At 32.2% G+C, this 20,877-nt stretch overlaps 1 protein-coding gene across 1 annotated transcript; it reads right to left on the bottom strand.

The window, feature by feature from the left end:
• Nucleotides 1-18,161: 18,161 nt before the first annotated feature.
• LOC126842483 (uncharacterized) lies at nucleotides 18,162-19,586 on the bottom strand. Its single transcript, XM_050579494.1, has 4 exons — nucleotides 19,409-19,586; nucleotides 19,048-19,326; nucleotides 18,265-18,625; nucleotides 18,162-18,198 (listed from the first exon to the last, which is right to left on the bottom strand). Exons 1-4 carry the CDS (start codon nucleotides 19,479-19,481, stop codon nucleotides 18,171-18,173), a joined length of 741 nt encoding a protein of 246 aa, XP_050435451.1. The 5' UTR covers nucleotides 19,482-19,586; the 3' UTR covers nucleotides 18,162-18,170.
• Between the last annotated feature and the right edge of the window lie 1,291 nt (nucleotides 19,587-20,877).

Raw genomic sequence — 20,877 nt, 5'->3', positions numbered from 1 at the left:
TGTAATCTGTACTTAATTGTTATTATTATCTGAGGTCAAATGTAATTAATTTAGTTGTACACGTAGTTTAAACCATACAAATAATGAACTTGTAAGTGATTGGAAGAAATACTAATTGAAACCGAATACAAATGCATTTCGCGATTCATGTTTGGATTTTTTGTTAGTGTGATGCATAATTATTGTAGAAAACCTATTACAAAATTATGTATTTTTTTATAATAAACTCTTAATGTAAATCAGTAAATTTCTATTTAATTGTAAAATTTTAAGTTCCTAATGATTTGTAGCAATGTATTTGAAATTGTTTTCTACTATTTCATTGAAAATGCTGTAAACATTTGTGTTCTTATGTTTGTTGAACTGATATTAGTATATAAATTATCTAATTGTCTTTTATTTTATAAATATTGTTCATTCAAGCTTTCCGTGGGCTAAAATGTTTAATTTTAAGAAATTGTTAGTTGCGATACAATAAAAACTTAAAAGATGACCTAACATTACCATGATGATAATAACGTGTTTTTTTATAACTCAAAACATATTGTATTTTACATGATATTTGCGAACACACTGTTGGACTGATGAATTTATTATTATTTGTTGAATAGTCTTATAATAAGTGGTGAATCTTTCATGTGAATAAAACAATTCTTATTGAACGTAAAAATAATAGAGGTATAATTTATTATGTGTAATATTAATGATCGAGTTACGCATAATTTATAGATCTAAAGCTACCAATAACAAACAAATGTATAATCTGTATTTCTATACGTAGGTAGATATCTATTTAAGTATGTTATTGAAATAGTATCAGCAGTATAATAAGAAATATAACAACAGATTGATGTTAAAATAAACTTAATTCATTAAATCGGAATTACTATGTAAAAAAAATAACATAATCTACATTTCTAGGATGTAATTTGTTTGACACGTTTCCATGAATTATCATACAGTTTACAAGTTACAATGTTATTTATTCCATGGCCTTCCAGACCATGTAGGTGGATTTAATTTTTCCAGCAAGATAATGTATAGTGATTACTGTTATAGTTTTTTTGTTTAACAATCGAATTTATTCGATCATTCTTATCTTTTACATCGAATACTTATCATTTGATTATTATTAAAATCATTCGTTTATTCCTATAACTAAATAACATAACATTTTATAACTCATTGGTAAACAGAAATAAGTCACTAGCACACGCAGACATGGTCTGCGCTATCTCACTAGAGTATTATAATGCTATATTAAGGTACTCTGAGATTTCAGAAACTTATAAATAATGATAAAATATTATTGTCATGATAACATTTCTTTATCCATGTCTGGGGCAGAATTTTCCTGTGCTGTATCATTTAGATATCATGACTGTTTCTTTAGTCACAGATATTGTTGTAATTATGATTTTGGAGTTTAGGTGTATAGCGTACTAGCATTGTTTGGTTAAATTACAAGTATATCACAGACAGTTTAATAATTGTAATCGTTATTATTATTGAAATACTAATTATTTAATAATAAGAAGTGTCTAATTTAGGAATGGGAAGTAGAGCAAAACCCTTAGTAGAGCTATTATTACAAATACGATTTATTATTTTTTATTATTCGCAACTCGCCACTTACCACCTTCCACGTTTTGCCACTTAATTATAGCTTAATTATAGTTGTTAAAGTTAAGACTCCAAATCGGGTTCGACTATTTAGGGAGGGAAGTCGGCCGCTCTCCTTTGCCTAATCGATACTAAACCTGTTTTGAGATAAGGTAGTACACTAGACCTTTTAGGCTTATGATTAGAATTAGTTGATAAGTGTTTAATTTTTTTATGCTATGGCACTTTTGTCTCTGGCACGCCAGATTGACGTTTTATTTGTGTGGCTCTGTCCGGAAAACTATTCGTTTGGCCTTTCATTTTTTTGTGGCTCTGTCAGGAATTATTCCATGACATTTTGTTAGTTAACTTTTGTGGCGTATCCGGAATTTCACCTTCGACTTAATAATTTTAAGTAGCTTTTGTTCTGAAATCTAAGAGTAATTAATTATAGCACTATAATACATTAATATTTTCTATTGGTGGCATGGAATTTTTTATCATAATGACATTATCATAATTTATTAAATTTCTTCAATTATTTAACATATTTTATATTTTAGCTTTTGCCAATTTATAAAAATATATATATTTAGTAATTATATTCCGATGTTAACTAATAAATGTAAATTATCTCCTTATGATAAATATAGTTGTGGTATTATACATTTTCAACTGATCACCAATATATTTTTATGGTAGCATTATTCAAATTATAAAACAATGTGGGATTTCCATTCAGTTTTATATTTATACGTATTGTTTTTAGTCATTTTAATATGTTTTTCATCAATTTAATTCTCACTCAGCGTTAAGCCTTTTTATTAAATAATATTGTACATTACAATTTGAGAGTTTAGTTAATTAACTTAAAGATACGACCGGCGCTTCTCCTCTTCGGGCGGTTATAAAAATGTAAAAAGAATCTCTAGAGATAGGTAATTTAGGGTAGATATAGGGTAGTTTCCTGTCCCGGCTAGGGTCCATTAATTTAGCCCTAGAAGGCGGAGAGTCGTGGGTGTAGTCCTCTAACCGCATTACACAGTAATAATACAGATTATATTCAATTCATAGGCACTTCTTGTGAAAGCTAAGCTCATGTAAGAACTTGTATATGACCTCTCGACAATATTTACTTTGTGTATGTTACAATCAATGTTCTTCAACAAATATTAAGAAACTTAAAGAAACATCAGGATTGTACACGCCTGACTAATTTGACAAAGATTTTTTTATTAATAAACTAAAAATAAATGACAATATATTTTGGTAATAAATGTATAGAAGAAATAATTATAAAATTAATTGTGAAAAATTAATATATTTACGGTTAAAAACATCGATTATTAACTTATTCTTACTATAACTAATTAATATAAATAATATAATAGTTTTTTTATTATTAGACACCGAGGAGCATAATATTTCCACTGATAATTACATAAAACTGGGTCAAATATTAATCGTATTATTATCATTATGATTATTAAACATGTCTAATTAATATTATACACTATTGTGAGTTATCAGTTATCATCGTCGGAGTCAATGCGGCCATTTAAATCAATCGTTAACAAACAAACTTCAATATACTCCGCGATGTTTATGGCTTTTTTACCTAAAAAAGAAAAAAAAATAATTTTGTTTGTTAGACGATGACCAAAAATCGTCTTTAATAACATTTAAACATTGTTTAAATTAACTTCACCTTTGAATATAATATTCATATAATGCTGCGCTCTTTCTATAACTTCTGGCGGCTCTTCTATTGATGTCAAAACTTCTATTACCTTATCATTTAGGTCAGTATACTCATTCGAAGATAGTAGACCGTCTTCGTTCTTATCAGTTCTATTGAAATGTAGAGTTTCATATATGACCTCGACCACTCTAATTACTCTTCTTTCCTAAAAATTGATAATGTAGAAATGTTTAATAATTTTTAATTGGTACTGGAGATGTATAACAAACATAATAGCTTTGAACTTTGAAAGTTATAAAAAACAAAATTATGAACAAAATTACATTTTTCGGAACGGTCATATTGCGTTCTGCCGCAACGATGATTAAATCCTTCAACAATATTTCAGCGGTTCCTGTGTGAGTTTTAATAATTAATAGTTCTCCAATTATTTATCATACCTAATACAATATAAAAATAATTCTTACGTTTGGATTTAAATAGCTTTTCCAAATCGTCATCTATTTCTATACCAAGCGTTTGGAACACTTTTCTACTTGCTGCAGCATTTATGCCATCTGATGTCTTGTGTGCATCGTATAAATCAATAAACATTTTTATTTGTGCTAGGGTAAGACCAAGGCCCTACAATGTATGAAAAAAATATTAATTTAAGCATTGTCTCAAAAATCGATAATAGTCTATTCACATTTTTTATAATTAAATAAAAATAAACTGAATTAAATCTAAAATATGGAAAATTCAAACTGTCTAGCATGAATTTGATGATAGTTTGTCCACCATACGCGTAGTGCTACACCGGCAAAACTATTAGTTATTGTAATTCTTGTTTTATAGTAAAAGTCTGCGAATGATATTTACTTACATATATCTAATTATGTTTTACTTGCACTCTTAAGTTTACTACAGATTGTTTTATTTTTTAAGTGTCATACTTTAGTTGTGATAATCAAGTTAAGTTGACAATTTTAGTAAGCTGTAGCGTTCGGTTTTTAGTACAATTTAAAAAAAAAAATTAGATTCCAACAAAACATCATTGAACTATTCATCTTATAAATGATGAAATAATATTGGCTTTTTGTTCACTTAAAACACCACAGTATTTGAATTGCAATAAATGGTTTGGTAAAAAAACTTGTGAAGTCCTTATATAAAAAAAGTATATACTAGTATTCTAAATAAGATATTTCGAAAAGAAAGCCTATACTTTACTCCTCAATAAGTAATGTGTGTAATAGTGTGGTTTGACGCCCATTTTTAAGGAGTTTAGTAAAGGCAATTTTTAATAAAACCTATGCAAAAACTTAGCTTCTCGAAAAAAAGAACATTGTAAAAAAAAAATTGTACTGTCAAAGCGACAATACAGTTTCAAAAAAACTGAATTAATTCATTTTTTTTAACGATTTATAGTTTTTTTAATTTTAAATATTAACTTATTTTTTTTTTGCATTAGTTATTTTCGTTTAGTTAAGTTCTTTTAATATATTACAAATAATTTCAAAAGAAATAAAAATAATAGTAACTGTTTATTTTTAAAATTTTTTTTTTAAATTTCTTATCAAGGAAATTTCTATTTAATGTATCTAGAGAATTTATTTTCCTTTTTTATTATATTTTGTAGGCGTATTGCGCTTACTTTTGGTTTGATTTCCATCATAGTCAACAAGAATTCCACCGCGTTCATTACATAGTCAACTAAATTTTAATTAAAAGTTAAAAAAATATTGTGCATCATGTAAACCACCACCTCGGCTTATCTGTAATACCATCGTTTTCGATTTCAAGTTGTTTTTTTTTTTCGTTTAATGCATCATTTACAGTTTTCCAATAATAGAATACTTCTGATAGCTGTTGAAGATTAAGATATCCCTTTTGACCATGTGATTTGAAGCTTCCCTCAAACTCGTTTAGGTAAAAACATACTTCCAAAAACGTGAGTTTTTTAACCTGAAAACAATTTAATAATACAGAGTGATTGCTTATAACAGCAATGACCTCGATTATCTTGATACATTATCTTGGACTTTTTAAAATTATCCTAATTTCACCAAATGTGTATACAGTTTTCCATAAAAACAACATCGTTTACGTGCAAGTCATATGAACTTAAGATTTTAAAATGGTAACGTATATACGTAATTAATTAATTAAACAGCATATCAAACCAGATTTTGAGCAATTACTTTTAAATATATTAAAGTTTAATATCTCTCAACCGCACTCCGTCTCCCGACCTCAATTTTTAACATCAGTTACCTTTAGTTCACAGAGTGTATCATTAAAGATGAGGCGTTAATTTTCACCATAAAACAGCAATTATTTTAAGAGAAAAAAAGTATCTCATCTTTAAAAAATCATCTTGTATAGTAAAACCGTATACAGATTTTGAATTCATATGATTGGGGTTAAATGATTGAAAATTATATCAAATTTCAGTTATTTTATAAGTATAAAAATAGTGTGAAAAAGAATATTAAAAAAAGTCACAGGGACCAACGCATATTAAATCACAATTTTAATGTTTGCCAATAGTTGGTATATATTTAATTTAGAGTTTATACTAGTTAATTTGAGAGCTTAAATACCTTGGTTTTGTCAGAACGTTTCATTTTATTATAGTTCACCATCCCCAATAAGCCAAATAAATTCATAGAATCGGGCTGATCTGTATACAAATTGTTTAGTTGTTAATTAAGTCATTCATTTTGTAATTAAATCAGTTGAAACTAATAATATTGCCAGACACACTATAAGCTTACTACTACACCTGCTCACCTTCGAATTACTATGGACCTATGAAACAGGTCTAAAACCATTATAATATATGTCTAACTTATTGCAATTATTAGTTTTCATATTAATTTAAACTGTACTCCGCATTTATAAGCCTTTTTAATAGATAATTTTGTCGTTACAATTTGAGTTTATTTAATAATTTTAAAGGTACGATTGTCATTTTGCTCTTCGGCGGTTGTATACATTTATAATGAAGATGTCTCTAAGGATATTTTGAGGGTAGATATAGTGCAGCTTCCTGTCACGGCAGTGACCTATATTTAGTTTTAGAAGGCGGTCAGTCATGGGTGTGATTCAGTCACTGCACTGCATTGTAACGCAGTATAATAGCTTTCATGGGAGAGAGGGAGTAATTTCCAAAATTGTACTTATAGTCAAAGTTATAATATAATATACTACAACTATTGTAATGAATATGTGTTTGACTTGTGTTGAGCACATGCACATCTGATAAGATAAGAGAGGTAAGAGATAAGAGATTATAGATGAGGGATGGTGGTGGGAATGGGGTTGGGGCAGGGGTAGTTCTAATAATGAGGGTGGGAATGGGGATGAGGTTGAGGTCGTGGATAAGGATAAGGTCAAGGATGAGGTCGGGGTCGAGGATAAGGTAGAGGTCAAGGTTGAGGATGAGCTCGAGGATGAGATCGAGGACGAGGTTGAGGATGAGGTCATCATCACTTACCATTCGAGTACCGTGGTTACCATTGTCACAAACCAAGTGTTAATTTTGGGTAAACAACAAAACATATTTCGATTGGTATCAAGGCTTGGAAATCGAGGCGGAAAAAAGGAGCGGACCGGACGGTGCTCCGCAGAACGAGACATAAAAATGTATCCCGTGGTGTTGCGGACTCGTACGCAAGCTGTTAAAATATAATACGTAATACCTCTCCTAGAAAAATACCTTTAAGCCAAGCCTTTTTTCAAATTTCGACTTTTGTATTTTGGTAGATGTTAATTTATGCACATTTAAGGCTAAAATCCAAAATATTACCTTAAGTAATTTGCGCATCAAAATTAAAAAATAATATTATACTGTTTGTGTTCATAATTTAATTTTGTCCATAGAGTACTCCATATTAGGTATTTCTAATTAGGTATTCCAAATAAGGTACTTTGATGTAAAATTACTCATTTACGTGTATTTTTTAATGTAGTATATTGACAAGACAATGTGTAGAAAAAGACATATCCATGATGCTACGTATCGGCTTGTAAAGTGGATAATTTAATTTTTTTTGGAAAACTTCAGATTTTTGCTATAACTTTCTAATAAGTTTCGCAAAGAAGATAAAGTGGAATAGTATCTTTCGAAATGTCACCCTTCAATCATTTTAAACTTAAATAACTATAAAAATAATTATTCAAAAGTGGTTATGAACTAGTCAAAATTATCAGTAAATATTTTTAACTCAAAAATTGATTTAAGTATATATGTTAATATTTAAGTTTCAAAAGCTGCTAAACCACAGCAAATACTATAAAAGGTAAAAATTTGAATGTTTTCTAACATTGTGCTAAAAAAAAAATAAAAATGTTCTTAAAAGTTAACGCTACAAAATTTCTATTGTTTTAAGAGTAACCTAGTGTAGGGCATTAGAAGAGTCATCTGGTATTAGCCATTAGGTTCAACAAATATTAATTTATCAAGTGTTAAGACCATAACGGTTGACTTAAATTGTCCGAAAAATAGGTAATATGATTGTTTATCAATATGTTACTTGAATCGAATTCAAACTTGTTTCTAGGATTTTCCCATTCCATTCCAAAAATATTTTCCACAACTTGTCTAGTTTTCTGCTCATTAACTTTCATGCTAGTCATTTTGTAAGGTTTATACAGTTCTTGCAATGGTTCTAATTGTTTACTGTTCAGTCCGAAGCTCTGAAATAAATAAAATGATATACATTCAAATTGTTTTAAGTTAACTATGAAAGGTACAAATCCACAATATATTGATATTTTTTTTTAAATGTGCAACCAAATATTCATCCTAATAAATGCACTTAATTTCACAAGGAGCAAAATTAAATGAATGATTAAATTTATTCAAAATAACTGACCGGGTGAAGGTTGTCAATAATCCCATTACGACAAATATTAAAAAACTACTAAAAAACATTTGGCGACAACATAAAATTTAAACTATACTATCAATACAAAATGTATCGCAAGGAGATTATACATAGGAAATAATCATAACTCAAGAGCCAGTAGGCTAAAGCATGTTACATGTTTTATAATTGTCATAATTAGCTTCGAAGCAGAGCAGCGAAGGAATTGGTTTTGCACCAATTCCTTCGAGTAGCAACTCTATAAATAACATATTTCATCTAGTTGGTACTTGGGGAGGGGGAGCGGCACATTCAAAAAAGTCGAAAGGTCGAAGTAAAAAATTACTTCTTCGCAAATAAAATTTGAAAAACAAAAAAAAACCATACAAGTTTTTAAACTTTGCTGGCTATAATTTCGAGAAAAAGTGTCGGATCGAGTTGAAATTTATTAGGAATATTTATTATGTTTGCTCTCACACGTCTGTCGTGTCAAATTTCATTTATACCCATCCCCCCCCCCACAAGGAAGGGTAATTTTTTTTTTGTTTTTTGGGGTTTTAGCCGTAATTTTAAGACCTACAAGTTGAAAATTTGTCAGTAGTTAGAACTCGTAAGTAGCTATAATATATAACACGAAGAAAAAATTCGCCACTACAGTTTTTCTTTAGATACCGGAAAATTGTTTTTTCTATTTAAACTATGTTTTTTGCAAAAATTTCAACAAAAACACAGGAAGAGGAGTACGAGGTTGAGCCAAGTTGCCCTACCCCGCCGCTGCTACACCAGTCGAACTCGCCGCCGTCGTCGCAGTCACCGTCACCGTCGTTGAAAATTGTTCCGCCTGCCGCCCATCTCCCCACTAGCCGCACCGTCTATCGTACGCAGCCACTCTACCGCACACTGTGTCGTCCCAGCCGTATCAAAGTATAGGTAGTATTATCCTAATCCCTTAGCCTTAAGCTATACTGTATTTTTAATCACGATTTAATCGCCGGCCCGATCGTGATCTCATTCCCGAACCATACATAAATTTTACGTACTTCAATATATTATTATTCTTATTGAGGAAGAAATCTACGTTACCCTTCATAAAAAAAAATCAATTATTACCATATCAAACTTTTGTTACGAACCCCTGTCTTGGGCATATTATTATAATATGTTTTTTATGTATGTGTAAATAATTTCTGTTAGAATAAGAACATCAGGAATTGGTGTTGGCCACGGCCGAGTCGAATGGAATTTGCTGACTTAGGGATTTCGCCCTAGCCAGACGGCTCGGGCCGTGCCCACCACCAACGGGGATTAGTCGTGTAACTACCGTCAGTGAATCGTGTCACACAGAGTATCTGTTTTACAGAGCATCTATGTTTCCAGAGTATCTATGTTTTTGAGAACATCTTAATTAAATGTAAATTGTGTATTATCAGAAAATCTTGTTTTATTCGTGTATTTGTGTGTTACATTAAAATACAAACAGAAAATCCGCCGATACGTTGTGTAATTACTGACTTTTAAGTAGAGTATAATGGTTCGTTGAAAATACATTAAAGTCCTCACTTTCACTTCCCCTCTACCTCTCCCGGTCTATATCTAGTCCTCCGTAGTCCTCACTATCACTCGTCTCCTCCCCCCGGTCCTATAGCTAGTCCTCAGTGGTTCCCCCAGCCGCTATTGGTCTCGTGAAAAAGTAAAAGTAATCGAAACTCTATGTCGAGTGAAAGTTTTACCGGTCTCACACGATGGTTTTGCTTTTAACCAGCCTGTACATTTATAGTTTTTACTAAAAAATATAAATAAAAGCGCAGATATTTTTGTAAAAAAACTTTTATTTTAGAGCATATATTTAAAACATAAGATTCTAATGAATAATACAATAATACAAATTATTAAGTTAAAATCTTCTAAAAAAAATTAATAAATATAAGTAATACAAGCATTTATAATTTACGTACATCCCCCGTAAACGGATTATAATTAGCAATTTGATCATGTAAGATAAGACAATATGCTGATGTTTTTTCCGGAATGGCAGACGTTGTTTCAAATTCAATACGGATATCAACGTTTGTTAATTTAATATTATCATCTTGTCTGCTCATATCGATCACCACAACAGGAGTCTTTTTCATAAAGTCATGTTTGCTCATTAGTGGAGATGACCAATCTCTTTCATAGTAAGATTTTTGAAAACTACAATATGCATTGTATAGTAAAGCAACCTTACTATTTGTGAAATCTGCTTGAAAATCTTCATATGGGTACGCTTCAGTATTGAGGTATACTTTAAGATTTTTCAGATTACAGTGATCGAACATAGATAACGATTTACTATAGCTGTTCTTACGATCAGTCTGGAACCCGATAATAGCATATCGTGGACGTTCAATGTTTGAACAGCTACGGACGCTCCACGAATGTGAGGTGTTAGTCGGTAAAACAGGATATTCACATAGTTGCCAATTGCGGTAAGCCAGAGATAATGGCTTTTGGCTATCTACTACTTTTAAAAGTTTCAGTTTTTCCTCATCCGATACTTTAACCAATGGCATTTTCCATACAATTTTGGTAATTTCCAATTTAGAACCTTCATGTTTTTTCAACTGTTCTTCATTACCACCTCCATGTGCTACTAAACTGTCGAAATCAATAGATGCTCGGTTTAAGATCAGTTGTTGTGATGTGTTTATTAAGATTTTTTTATAGTCTTCGCAGAAGCCGAATAAATGTTTCAGTGGGATACATCCAGAAAAAAATCCTTTTTCTACAAACTCATCACAATTATCCCCCGTTATATCCCATGCAGCATTGAAGAGAGCATTTTTATCAGATTCTGTATATGAACATAACCCCTTTAGTGTAGATGTTATTCCAGGGTTTCGAACTGATTGAATTTCTGTGTTGTTTATCTCATAACGACATTCTGAAAACAGATGCGCCAGACCGTTGTTGATGAATCGTATCTCACCTAAAGACCCTGATCCTTTGGTTATTTTCCCTTCAATGTTCAAAAAAGAATGAGAAGGGAGGGTATACGATCCAGACTCGGAAATAGAAAAGCGAATTTCATCATTTCTTGACAATGCCGTTGTTGAGAATGGTAAAAACGAATGATATTCTATTTGAGTAATTTTCGACTCATCTACATAACGTTCCGTTACATCCAAAAACAAGTTGTCCATTATTATTATTATTATTGTATAAGTAGAAGTATTATTATTTTTATAGTTATTCAAATAGCCTTTAATGAACGAAGAAAGTCCAAACTACTTTTTGAGAGACTATCTGATTTTCTTTTTAGCACAGAAGTCGACTTTTTTTTCCTTGATTTTTTATTCTTTTTTTTAGTTTTATTTTGTCCTGCGAACGGTTTTTTAGTTATCGTAGTGGTACTTCTGCTGCTGCTAGCGGTGTTGGTTGGTTCACTAAGACTTTTCGAACGACTGTCGATAATTTTCCTATACGCAGCACTATTTATATCAACAAACTTGAGCCCCATGATTTACGGACGTTTACGGATATGTAATCGTATTGTGATAGGTTCTTGACGAAGATTTATCAAATTACCGTCTTGATCTCTCAGATCGATTCGCAAATGACTTAATGAATACGTGTTGAGTGGATAGTATACTGGATATTTAGGTACTTGAATTAGTTTATATCCACTCGGTACATCTGGGTAAAATTCATAAATTGAATGCGTGGGGTGACCATCTGTAAATGACCCTAAAATATGTGAGCAACTTATATTTATAGAATTTATTTTCATGATTTGCACTACATTATCAGACACGTGCCACTTATTGGCAAGGTATTTATTTTTTTTATCAAAACCCAATATACTCGATATACTATCATCCATACTCAAATCGATTTCTAAACTACATTTCATTTCGCACTTTAACGTGTTGCTGTTTCCAACGAGACTGAAGCTAACCTGGACATCTGAAAATAGGTTCCTAATTGCGGCTTCCAAATTTGTCAATTCATACGCGCCCGTAGGTATTTGTCGCACGATTAAACCATTAGGACTGTATATACCGAATTTGTTACATCCTTCATCTATGTTGGGCAATGAATTATATGTATGTAAACTCAGGAGACATATTTCAGATCCGTGTTCCAGCTCTAAAGCTGGGAAAAAATCACATTCCAACACCGATGAGTTACCGTTTAAAGTTATTGTACTTGGTTTTGTCACAGCACTCATCACGCTTTCCATAAAAACTTTAAACAAAGCTGTCCGCAAATTGAAGTATTAAATTTTTGATATTTATCGTAATTATATTTTACATTATATCCGTTGAAATATTTTTGTAGCTCATTAGGTGGAGGTAAATTTCCGAAACTGTCAAAATATTTTACTTGTGATCCGTTTTTCTTGTAACCAACCCAGTGTGTACCATTAGAGTGCGATGAGCCAAGGTTGACTATGGCAGATTCTTTAAGTTTACAACGAACAGGCATGCGATCTTTACTGAACACACCACGAAAGTGAGGTATTTTCAACAATTTTGCATACTTTATTAGTTCATAGTCATACAATGGACGACTTCTGGGCAGTTCTGCTATTAGTTTTTTGACTTTTTACATCGAGTTTTCTTATTTTTTAATTTTCTCCGAGTAGTGATTTTTCTAGATTTCGGGTAGAGTCCTTTTTCTATTTTATACCTTCCACCTTTGTACGGATGTAAATAAAGACCCTTACCTATATGAACAGGTGAGTTTCTACTCGTTTTAAAGTCATTAATAGTCTTGACCACATTAGCAGCCCCTCCAGCCAAAGCTCCTAAAGCTGAAAGTCCAGCAAACAGAGGTACAAGCGGTATAATACCTCCAGATTGTTTAGGTATCGGTAATATTCTAGGCGTTTTGTTCTTTAACGACCCCAATTTACTTTTAGATTTTCTCTTCGACACCACCTTTTTTGCTGCAGCCAAAGCTGTTTTTACCAACTGCATTAGGTTTTTCTTTCCACTACAGTCAGTGTTCATATTTTGAATCGACTTTTTGGCTGCGCTTACTACTCCACCTAGTCCACAACCCATCCCCATTTTTCGTTTACCACGCATAGCTGTCACCGTTGTCCAAGCAGCTAACTTTTCTTTAAGCCCCGTATCTTTCGACTTGAAAATCGCCCACGCCTTTTCCTGTAATATTCTGTCGGCCTCGTGACGATCACTGAACACGTCACTTTTATCGTAAGCAATATCGTGTTCTCTACAAGCGTTATCCAATCGATTGATACCCCGTTGACCGGCGGCCAGCCTTTGACGTAGACGAGTCCCGGGTCCACAAAACTGATAACCAGGATAATGCAACTCTACCGGTAATCTATTTATAATAGAGTTTAAAAGACCCGAACCTTTGTTGCTCTTTAGCTTTCGAGACGAAGACATCATATGTTCATTTCTTTCAATCGACAGTCATATTTATACCATGCGATTTGTTGAACAAGATCATAAACTCCCTATTGTCAATGCAGATACAATAGACGTCAATAGTGTGGTATCAAAACACGGTCCTCTTCTATCAAACACTATTCGCGCCCTAATAGCTGGGCCATCGTCCTGTGGTAAAACCCAATTGATCTTTACACTGTTGACTGCAGACAATGGATTAAAATTCGAAAACGTATACATTTATTCCAAGACTTTGGGTCAGGAAAAATATAAATTACTCGAGCAAATTATTCGTCAAGTCGATGGTGTAAACTTGTACACGTTTTATGAAAATGAAACAATAATGGTTCCGGAGAAAGCAAAGGAAAATAGTATTTTTATTTTTGATGACGTAATTTCTCAAAACCAACATATTATCCGTGAATACTTCTCACGTGGGAGACACAATAAAATAGATGTTTTCTATTTAGGTCAAAGTTATTCGAAAATTCCAAAGCTTTTAATTCGTGATAATTCAAATCTAATTGTACTTTTCAAGCAGGATGAATTAAATTTAAAACATGCTTACGACGACCACTGTAGTTCAGATATGACTTTTTCCGAGTTTAAAGACTTTTGTAGAGCATGTTGGAATCGAGATAAATATGGATTTGCAGTGATATGTAAGGATTTTATTAGAGATCAAGGAAGATATCGAAGCAAATTTGATACATTTGCTTTAATATAAAAGACCATGCTCGCAATTTATAGTTATCATTTGCACTGCAGTTACCATGACGGAAAAAAACAAAAATTTGTTATCAGCGTTAACGCAGGCCAAGGAAAGTATTAAGAGAAAGTATATAGCTCTGAAACAAGGTGAAGCAGATACAGAATCGTTAGTTACACAGAGTTTTAAACCAATTATTGATCCACTGACGAAAATAGCAAATAAAAACACGAACAATGGTGGTGATGACTACCAAAGTTTTGAAAATCGCGATCAGGTGTTTGATGACCCTGTATTTCAGTCACAACAAGCATCGAAAGAAGTATCAACCGCCATAACGTCGAAAAAAACGGATCATACTGTGAGCGTTGGTATGATATTAGATAACTGGTTAATTTCACCACAAAGAGATAAAATATATGGACCCAAACCGGTTGATAATAAAGGTAAAATAAATTTCGGTCATTCTGAAATGGAATTCGATAGAAATTCATTACAAATTTCACTTGATGGTAGACCATATCCCATGACCGTGGGAATACTACAATTATTGTTTTCTAAAAACCCAAATAAGTATACAAAAATCGATACGAGAAATTATAAAAAAATGCTAGAACAATCATCAGCTCACTTAACTGTAGATGGTAGTCGGCTTAAAAGAACCGGTTCCAAGTATAATAAGATCATTTCAAAGATATTCCCCTCAGGCAGTGGTCTTTCCATGTCGCTGAATAATAAGAAAACAAATTACGTATATTGGAATCAGCCTGAAGAATTAATTACCAGATTACGTTTATTACATGCAGCGAGAACTGCAGGCAACTCAGGGGTCAATAATGAAATAGTTTCTATTTATGAAGAACTTTATGAGCAGGGTATTATAAAAACGATTCCACACGATGATACCGATAACTACTACTAAAGAAAGTATTGCTTCAGAACTGCATCGACCAGCTCGTAAAAATTTCACTAGGCGGAGAGTTATTTTGAAGGGGAAAGGTGATCTTTTGCAGGCCGATATTGTTGAAATGACCAGTCATTCAGTGAAAAATCGGAAATTCAAATATATTCTTACCGTCATTGACTGTTTTACGAAAAAAGCTTGGTGTTTTCCTCTGAAGACAAAAACTGGAGTCGAAGTCACTGCAGCCATGGAGAAAGTACTCATCCCCCACCCAACAACTCACCTTATGACTGATTCCGGGAAAGAGTTCTATAATAAGCATTTCATGGCTTTGATGAAAAAATACAATGTTAACTTATACTCGACATATTCCGCTCTCAAAGCTAGTATAATTGAGAGATTTAATCGCACAATTAAATCAAAAATGTACAAACAATTTACAGCTCAAGGTTCATATGAATGGGTTTCTATCTTGGATAGCCTCGTAGATACGTATAATAATACAAAACATAGCACTATTAGAATGACACCGAATCAGGCCGAGGCTAACCCGTCTTCGGTTGTAATACATGGTCGTAAGATACCTGAGCAGAAATTTCGCTTTAAAGTTGGCGACAGAGTAAGAATTTCTATGTACAAAACCATCTTTACTAAGGGTTATCTTCCTAGCTGGAGTAGTGAAATTTTCAAAGTAGTAAAAGCTAATCCTACATCTCCTCCTACTTACTACATAGAAGACTATACCGGTAAACCCATAGCAGGTAGTTTCTACAATGAAGAATTAAGCAAAACTCTATATCCTGATGACTATCTGGTGGAAAAGGTCTTACAAAAAAAAGGATCAAAAGTTCTAGTAAAATGGTTAGGATTTGATTCAACACATAACTCATGGATAGATAAAAACGATCTCAAACTATGATGAATTAATTATTCATAATGAAAAATAATTTCAATGATGAAATTAATCGATATTGTTAAAAATCGCATTATATAAAATATATTAAATAATGTATTAGTACATAATGTTCTCACTAGTTGAAAGTCTGTCGACTATATTTCCAAACAGTCATCATTTAGACCAATATGATGCAGTATCGCTCTCACGGTGGACTGACGATGTCTACATCCTATTCCAACGACTCCGGACCCAATTAAATATTAAATATATATGAATGTTTGAACATCGTTTGGATCGATACGAATTGGAGTCAGTACATCGCATGTCGCAGACGCAACCAGATGAACTAGAATGGGTAATTACCAATCGTTGATCTATTTTTACCGGGACGTTCAACCGCATTTGTGCAAAGCGTGTAAGTTTGAAGATGCTGAATGTTTTGTCAGTAAGTCCACATTGCCGTGTTACGGTTTGTATTTGACCGACCTGGATGATGATGTTGAACCGGACAGTCAATCGATGTTCGAAGTGATAAAATATAAGAGACAAGTATGCACAGCTTTGAACGCGCCGTCGAGAAAATCGTATCTGTCACTCGTGCCATGGCGTCCATGTCAGTTGCCGAGCCACATGCTGGGCAAAATTGTATATTCTAAAAAAATAGTCGGGTACGTGTCAATGAAAGCTACCGATTTTAACGATATTTTACATAAAGTTAAAATGACAAAGGATATTTTCTTGTCAACGTGTGAAAATTCATACGGTGTAAATTTTAAACCACTGAAAGAATATTCACCGTTTGCCCGGCTGTTCACTGCGTACGATGATGACGACTGGAATATCTTTTTCGTGGACAATACCGGACCGATGTCGTGGAAAAGAAGATATAATACAAACGGACGGGAATATATTTTGGATGCTCTTACATAGTCAATATGGTAATCATCGATGAGTTAGGATAATTTTAATATTAACACAGTGTATTAGTATAAAATAGTGATTAGTATATCGACAACCATGGACGTGTTTGGTGGTTCATTAGAAGGCAAAAAGAATAAATCAATCGGAAATCTCCAAGTTGGATTGCAGATGCTTCAAAATGAGGTAGACGTACACAATATTCTTTTCCGTACTCATCGAGCGGATATAACAAAATGTAGTGATACAATTACTGATATTCGAACTGCCGTACAAAAAATCGAATCTTACATTCAACTAATGGCAGCAAATATAAAATTTGATTCACCTATTTTAGTATATGATCAATACAGACTACAAACTGAAATAACTATTAGCGTTGAGGACAGGTCAGACGATTTAGTAGATAAGATTCAGGAATAAGAAGAGTTAGTAATATATTGTATTTAATCATGAAAAGTCGTGTTCTGTGTTGCTTGCTTATATAATATAACAACATAATTTATAATACAAGAATGGGTCGCTTGATACTTGATATGCAGTGTGTACTAGGATCTGATGGAAAATATCTAATAAAGGAATTATCGGCTATCGATACCGAGAGCTGTGCAGTCCAACACTGGATATTCAAATACTCAACAACCATGTTTCAAAATGCCAAGTCTCGTTCTATTAATAATTGGTTAGAGCGTCATTTCCATAAAATGAGTCTCACATACGGTGATGTAGAATGCGAGGAAATTGGAAGAATATTAAATTCATTACAAGCTCGAAACATTTACGTGAAGGGGGAACAAAAGAAACAACTTCTTTTGGAATATTTACCTGGTATAACTATTATAAATATGGAATTAATGGGCTGTCCAAGAATAGATGAACTCTATCCTAATGAAGAATTCGCTTGTTGTCTCTTTCATAAAGAACTGAATCCCAAGCTATGTACATTTTACAAAGTTTTTACTTTGAGAAAATGGTTTTTGGAAAATGTGTAAATAATATACTTTTTTAGTTTTTGTAAAAGATAATATTAAAATATTTATATATATATATATTGTAGAAAAATAATTGTTTACATTGTAATATATATTATATGATGTATACTTATATAATAAGAAATCTTTTTTATATGTATAAATAATAAATCGAATATTTTTTTTCTTTTAAAAAATTGTTGTTGCATTCTTATAATCCGCCTGCCTCTTGAAGTTCTCTAGAATAATAATAATAATATGAATGAACATTTTTTTTAACTATCATTATTATATATTTTATTTACTTGATTTTATAATGACCAATCGCTAAAGTGTGAATTCTGTCATGAAGTATGATCCTCTTATCATCATTTCGGTTTAGTGCTAATTTCATTGTTTTGATGGTACAAATTTGATGTTTGAATGATCGTATAGATATATTCTCTCTGTATGGAGTATAATCGTAGCGATAGGATGTACTACCCGCTGTATTTAAGTCATGGTGAGCATACTCTACGGTCTTAAGAGCACAATTATGAGCAATCATTTTGGCTTCTGCTTTATTTAAACCGTAAATGTCCAAATCATCATCACTGTCATCATCGAAAAGACATCTTTTAAAGTCGTCAAGAACCATGTGTTTTTGAGTTACATAAGTTCTTATACCTACAAAAGAAAATAATTGTTTTCCATATAACCGGTATTTTATACATAGATATTATACTAATACAACAAGGTCAGAAAATAAAGAAAGTGGTCCTCAAACAGTATACGCACGTGTATACCATAGGTTATGTAACGCATGAAAGTTTTTAATTTTTAATGAGATATTATAAAAAAATGTTGTGAATCTTAACAGCTTTAGTAAACCAAAGCAATCAGCATAGGAATTATTTCGATTAAATCATATATTATTAGAAATCGTTTATATTATATTATTATATTTAAACACTATCATATACTTATCTACCTGTTTTGAAAAACTGACGCCTTAACCCACTAAGCCATTAAGATTCACAAATTGTATAATGTATTTTATACCATTTAAATAGTAAACTTTTTATTTTATTTTTAATAATTTATAATACCTTTAGCTTTTATTTTTTCTTCTGTATTCCATTCTGTTTCCAGAGACTTATAAATGTTTTCTTTGCTGAACCCGTACAATTTTGATCGCAATGCAATTATCTCATGCATCGTAAGACCGGCTAATTCATCAGTGAATGTCCCCGGAACTTTTTTGCGTTCTACTGAGTAACATGGATGATCAGGTGGTAAATTTGACGTATCCATCCGATTTAAAAGTTCTGGTTTTTTTCTGACATCTTCATAAAAGTCTTTGGTCTTTATTAAATATATAAGTGAGTCTAAGGGGAACAATTTATCATTTTATTTATAACTAAATACAGCTATTCTTTATTATTATTCATATTTAAAAAAAAAAGGTACCTGTATCACCATAAATGAATTCAATAGCATCTTTAAAATGCTTGCGCATAACGTTGTAATGGTAATCGTACATCAAAACTTTGCTTAGTTCCAGCACCGCAAAACCTACGTATACTGGCTTACAAAAATTTATTATCTTATTCTCCAAAGAAATAGCTGCAAGGTTATCGTTGTATGTAGTGCATAGGAATATTATCTGCAGCTTTTACATAAAACCCATATGACATTAACTTATGTTCATCGATAATTTTAGTGTTTCCGCCTTTGCTGCCTGAATTATTGGGTTTGATTAATAGAGCTTCAAAATCTGCGTACACGACAAACGGATGTCGAACTGTTTTGCCCCAAGCTTCGAATTTCAAAGTCGAACCTGCTTCGGGCATTACCGGCAAAATGGTTTTATGTTTGTTACATATCTGTCTGTGTTGATCGAGCGCCTCCTGACCTGATAATTTATGGAGTTTCGGACGAGTATCGAATCCTGTGAAACATTTTTTACAAAAAACCATTTTGCTATGGTTTTTCGTTTTTTGGCTACGTATCAACCTCGCGAAATTTGAAATATAGGTGAAGTGACTTAAGCCCGTAGTTTCATCCTCTATGACCAATAAATCAAAATGATCAATTTTTTCCGAATTCGATACACGTAGCGGATAAACATAATGAGCCGGTTTGAATTTAGTATGGCCCGGTTGTTTTTCCAAACCATATACATTTATAGATACCGCAGGATTATCGATCTCGAAGATTTTAATATTTTTAAGAGGTGTTGGATATATAAACCTATTAAAATTATACATTTTCTCTAATTTTTTATAATTTTCCCCAACGTGATTTTTATTTCCCGATGACACGTGCTTAGCTAAAATGGCCCATTTAAAACATTCATTGTCCTTCAAGTTCATAGGATTAATGACCGCCTTTTTTCTTATAATATCTTCGGGTAGATATATATGGGATGATGCCCGTAACGGTGTAAATACATACACTCCCAGAAGTATTCCATCAATTGTTTGAAGGGAATAACCAGAGCCCTTGGCAACATACTCATCTTCTTCTTCGAGGAGCTTTTGTAAAGTCATCAAGAACTGCAGCATTCAAATCACTCGCCGAATAAAGCTCTCTAGCAGACGTTTTAAAAGCCCCGATTTTCTGTTGTGTTTTCCTGCTGCGGTATACTATAAGTTGCTTCTAGTTTTAAATTGTATTTAATTGGATGAATTGACGCCATTGAACTTAAAAGACTAGATATTTGTGGTTTGCAGTTGTTTAAAAATTCATTATAATCTAATGTATTGTTTATATTTTTTTTATAAAACCATTTAATTTTCCCCTTGAACGATGACTCGATATGAATACAATTATCCTGACCCGCGGTCGCCGCCATAGACATACGAGCGGTTTTTTTACGTTTATTACACATCGTATTCTCATTATAATAGCCGGGTTCAATCGTAGTATTATTCAAC

This window comes from Adelges cooleyi, unplaced genomic scaffold (assembly GCF_023614345.1).
Source record: "Adelges cooleyi isolate 19-005CV unplaced genomic scaffold, UGA_ACOO_1.1 ACOO_flye_CR_arks_rails_tigmint_CR_PRNA_524, whole genome shotgun sequence".
Classification (NCBI taxonomy): Eukaryota; Metazoa; Arthropoda; class Insecta; order Hemiptera; family Adelgidae; genus Adelges; species Adelges cooleyi.
The sequence above is the reverse complement of the archived record's forward strand: the minus strand, read 5'-3'. Positions and strand labels throughout refer to the sequence as shown.

Bases quoted from the DNA above. Each gene is read 5' to 3' on its own strand.
- LOC126842483 (XM_050579494.1), bottom strand. From the start codon at position 19,481: ATGTACGATTACCATTACAACGTTATGCGCAAGCATTTTAAAGATGCT. The intron at 19,327-19,408 runs GTACCTTTTTTT...TGTTCCCCTTAG, and splicing joins ATTCATTTATGGTGATACAG to ACTCACTTATATATTTAATA. The intron at 18,626-19,047 runs GTATTATAAATT...TTTCTTTTGTAG, and splicing joins AGAAAAAATAAAAGCTAAAG to GTATAAGAACTTATGTAACT.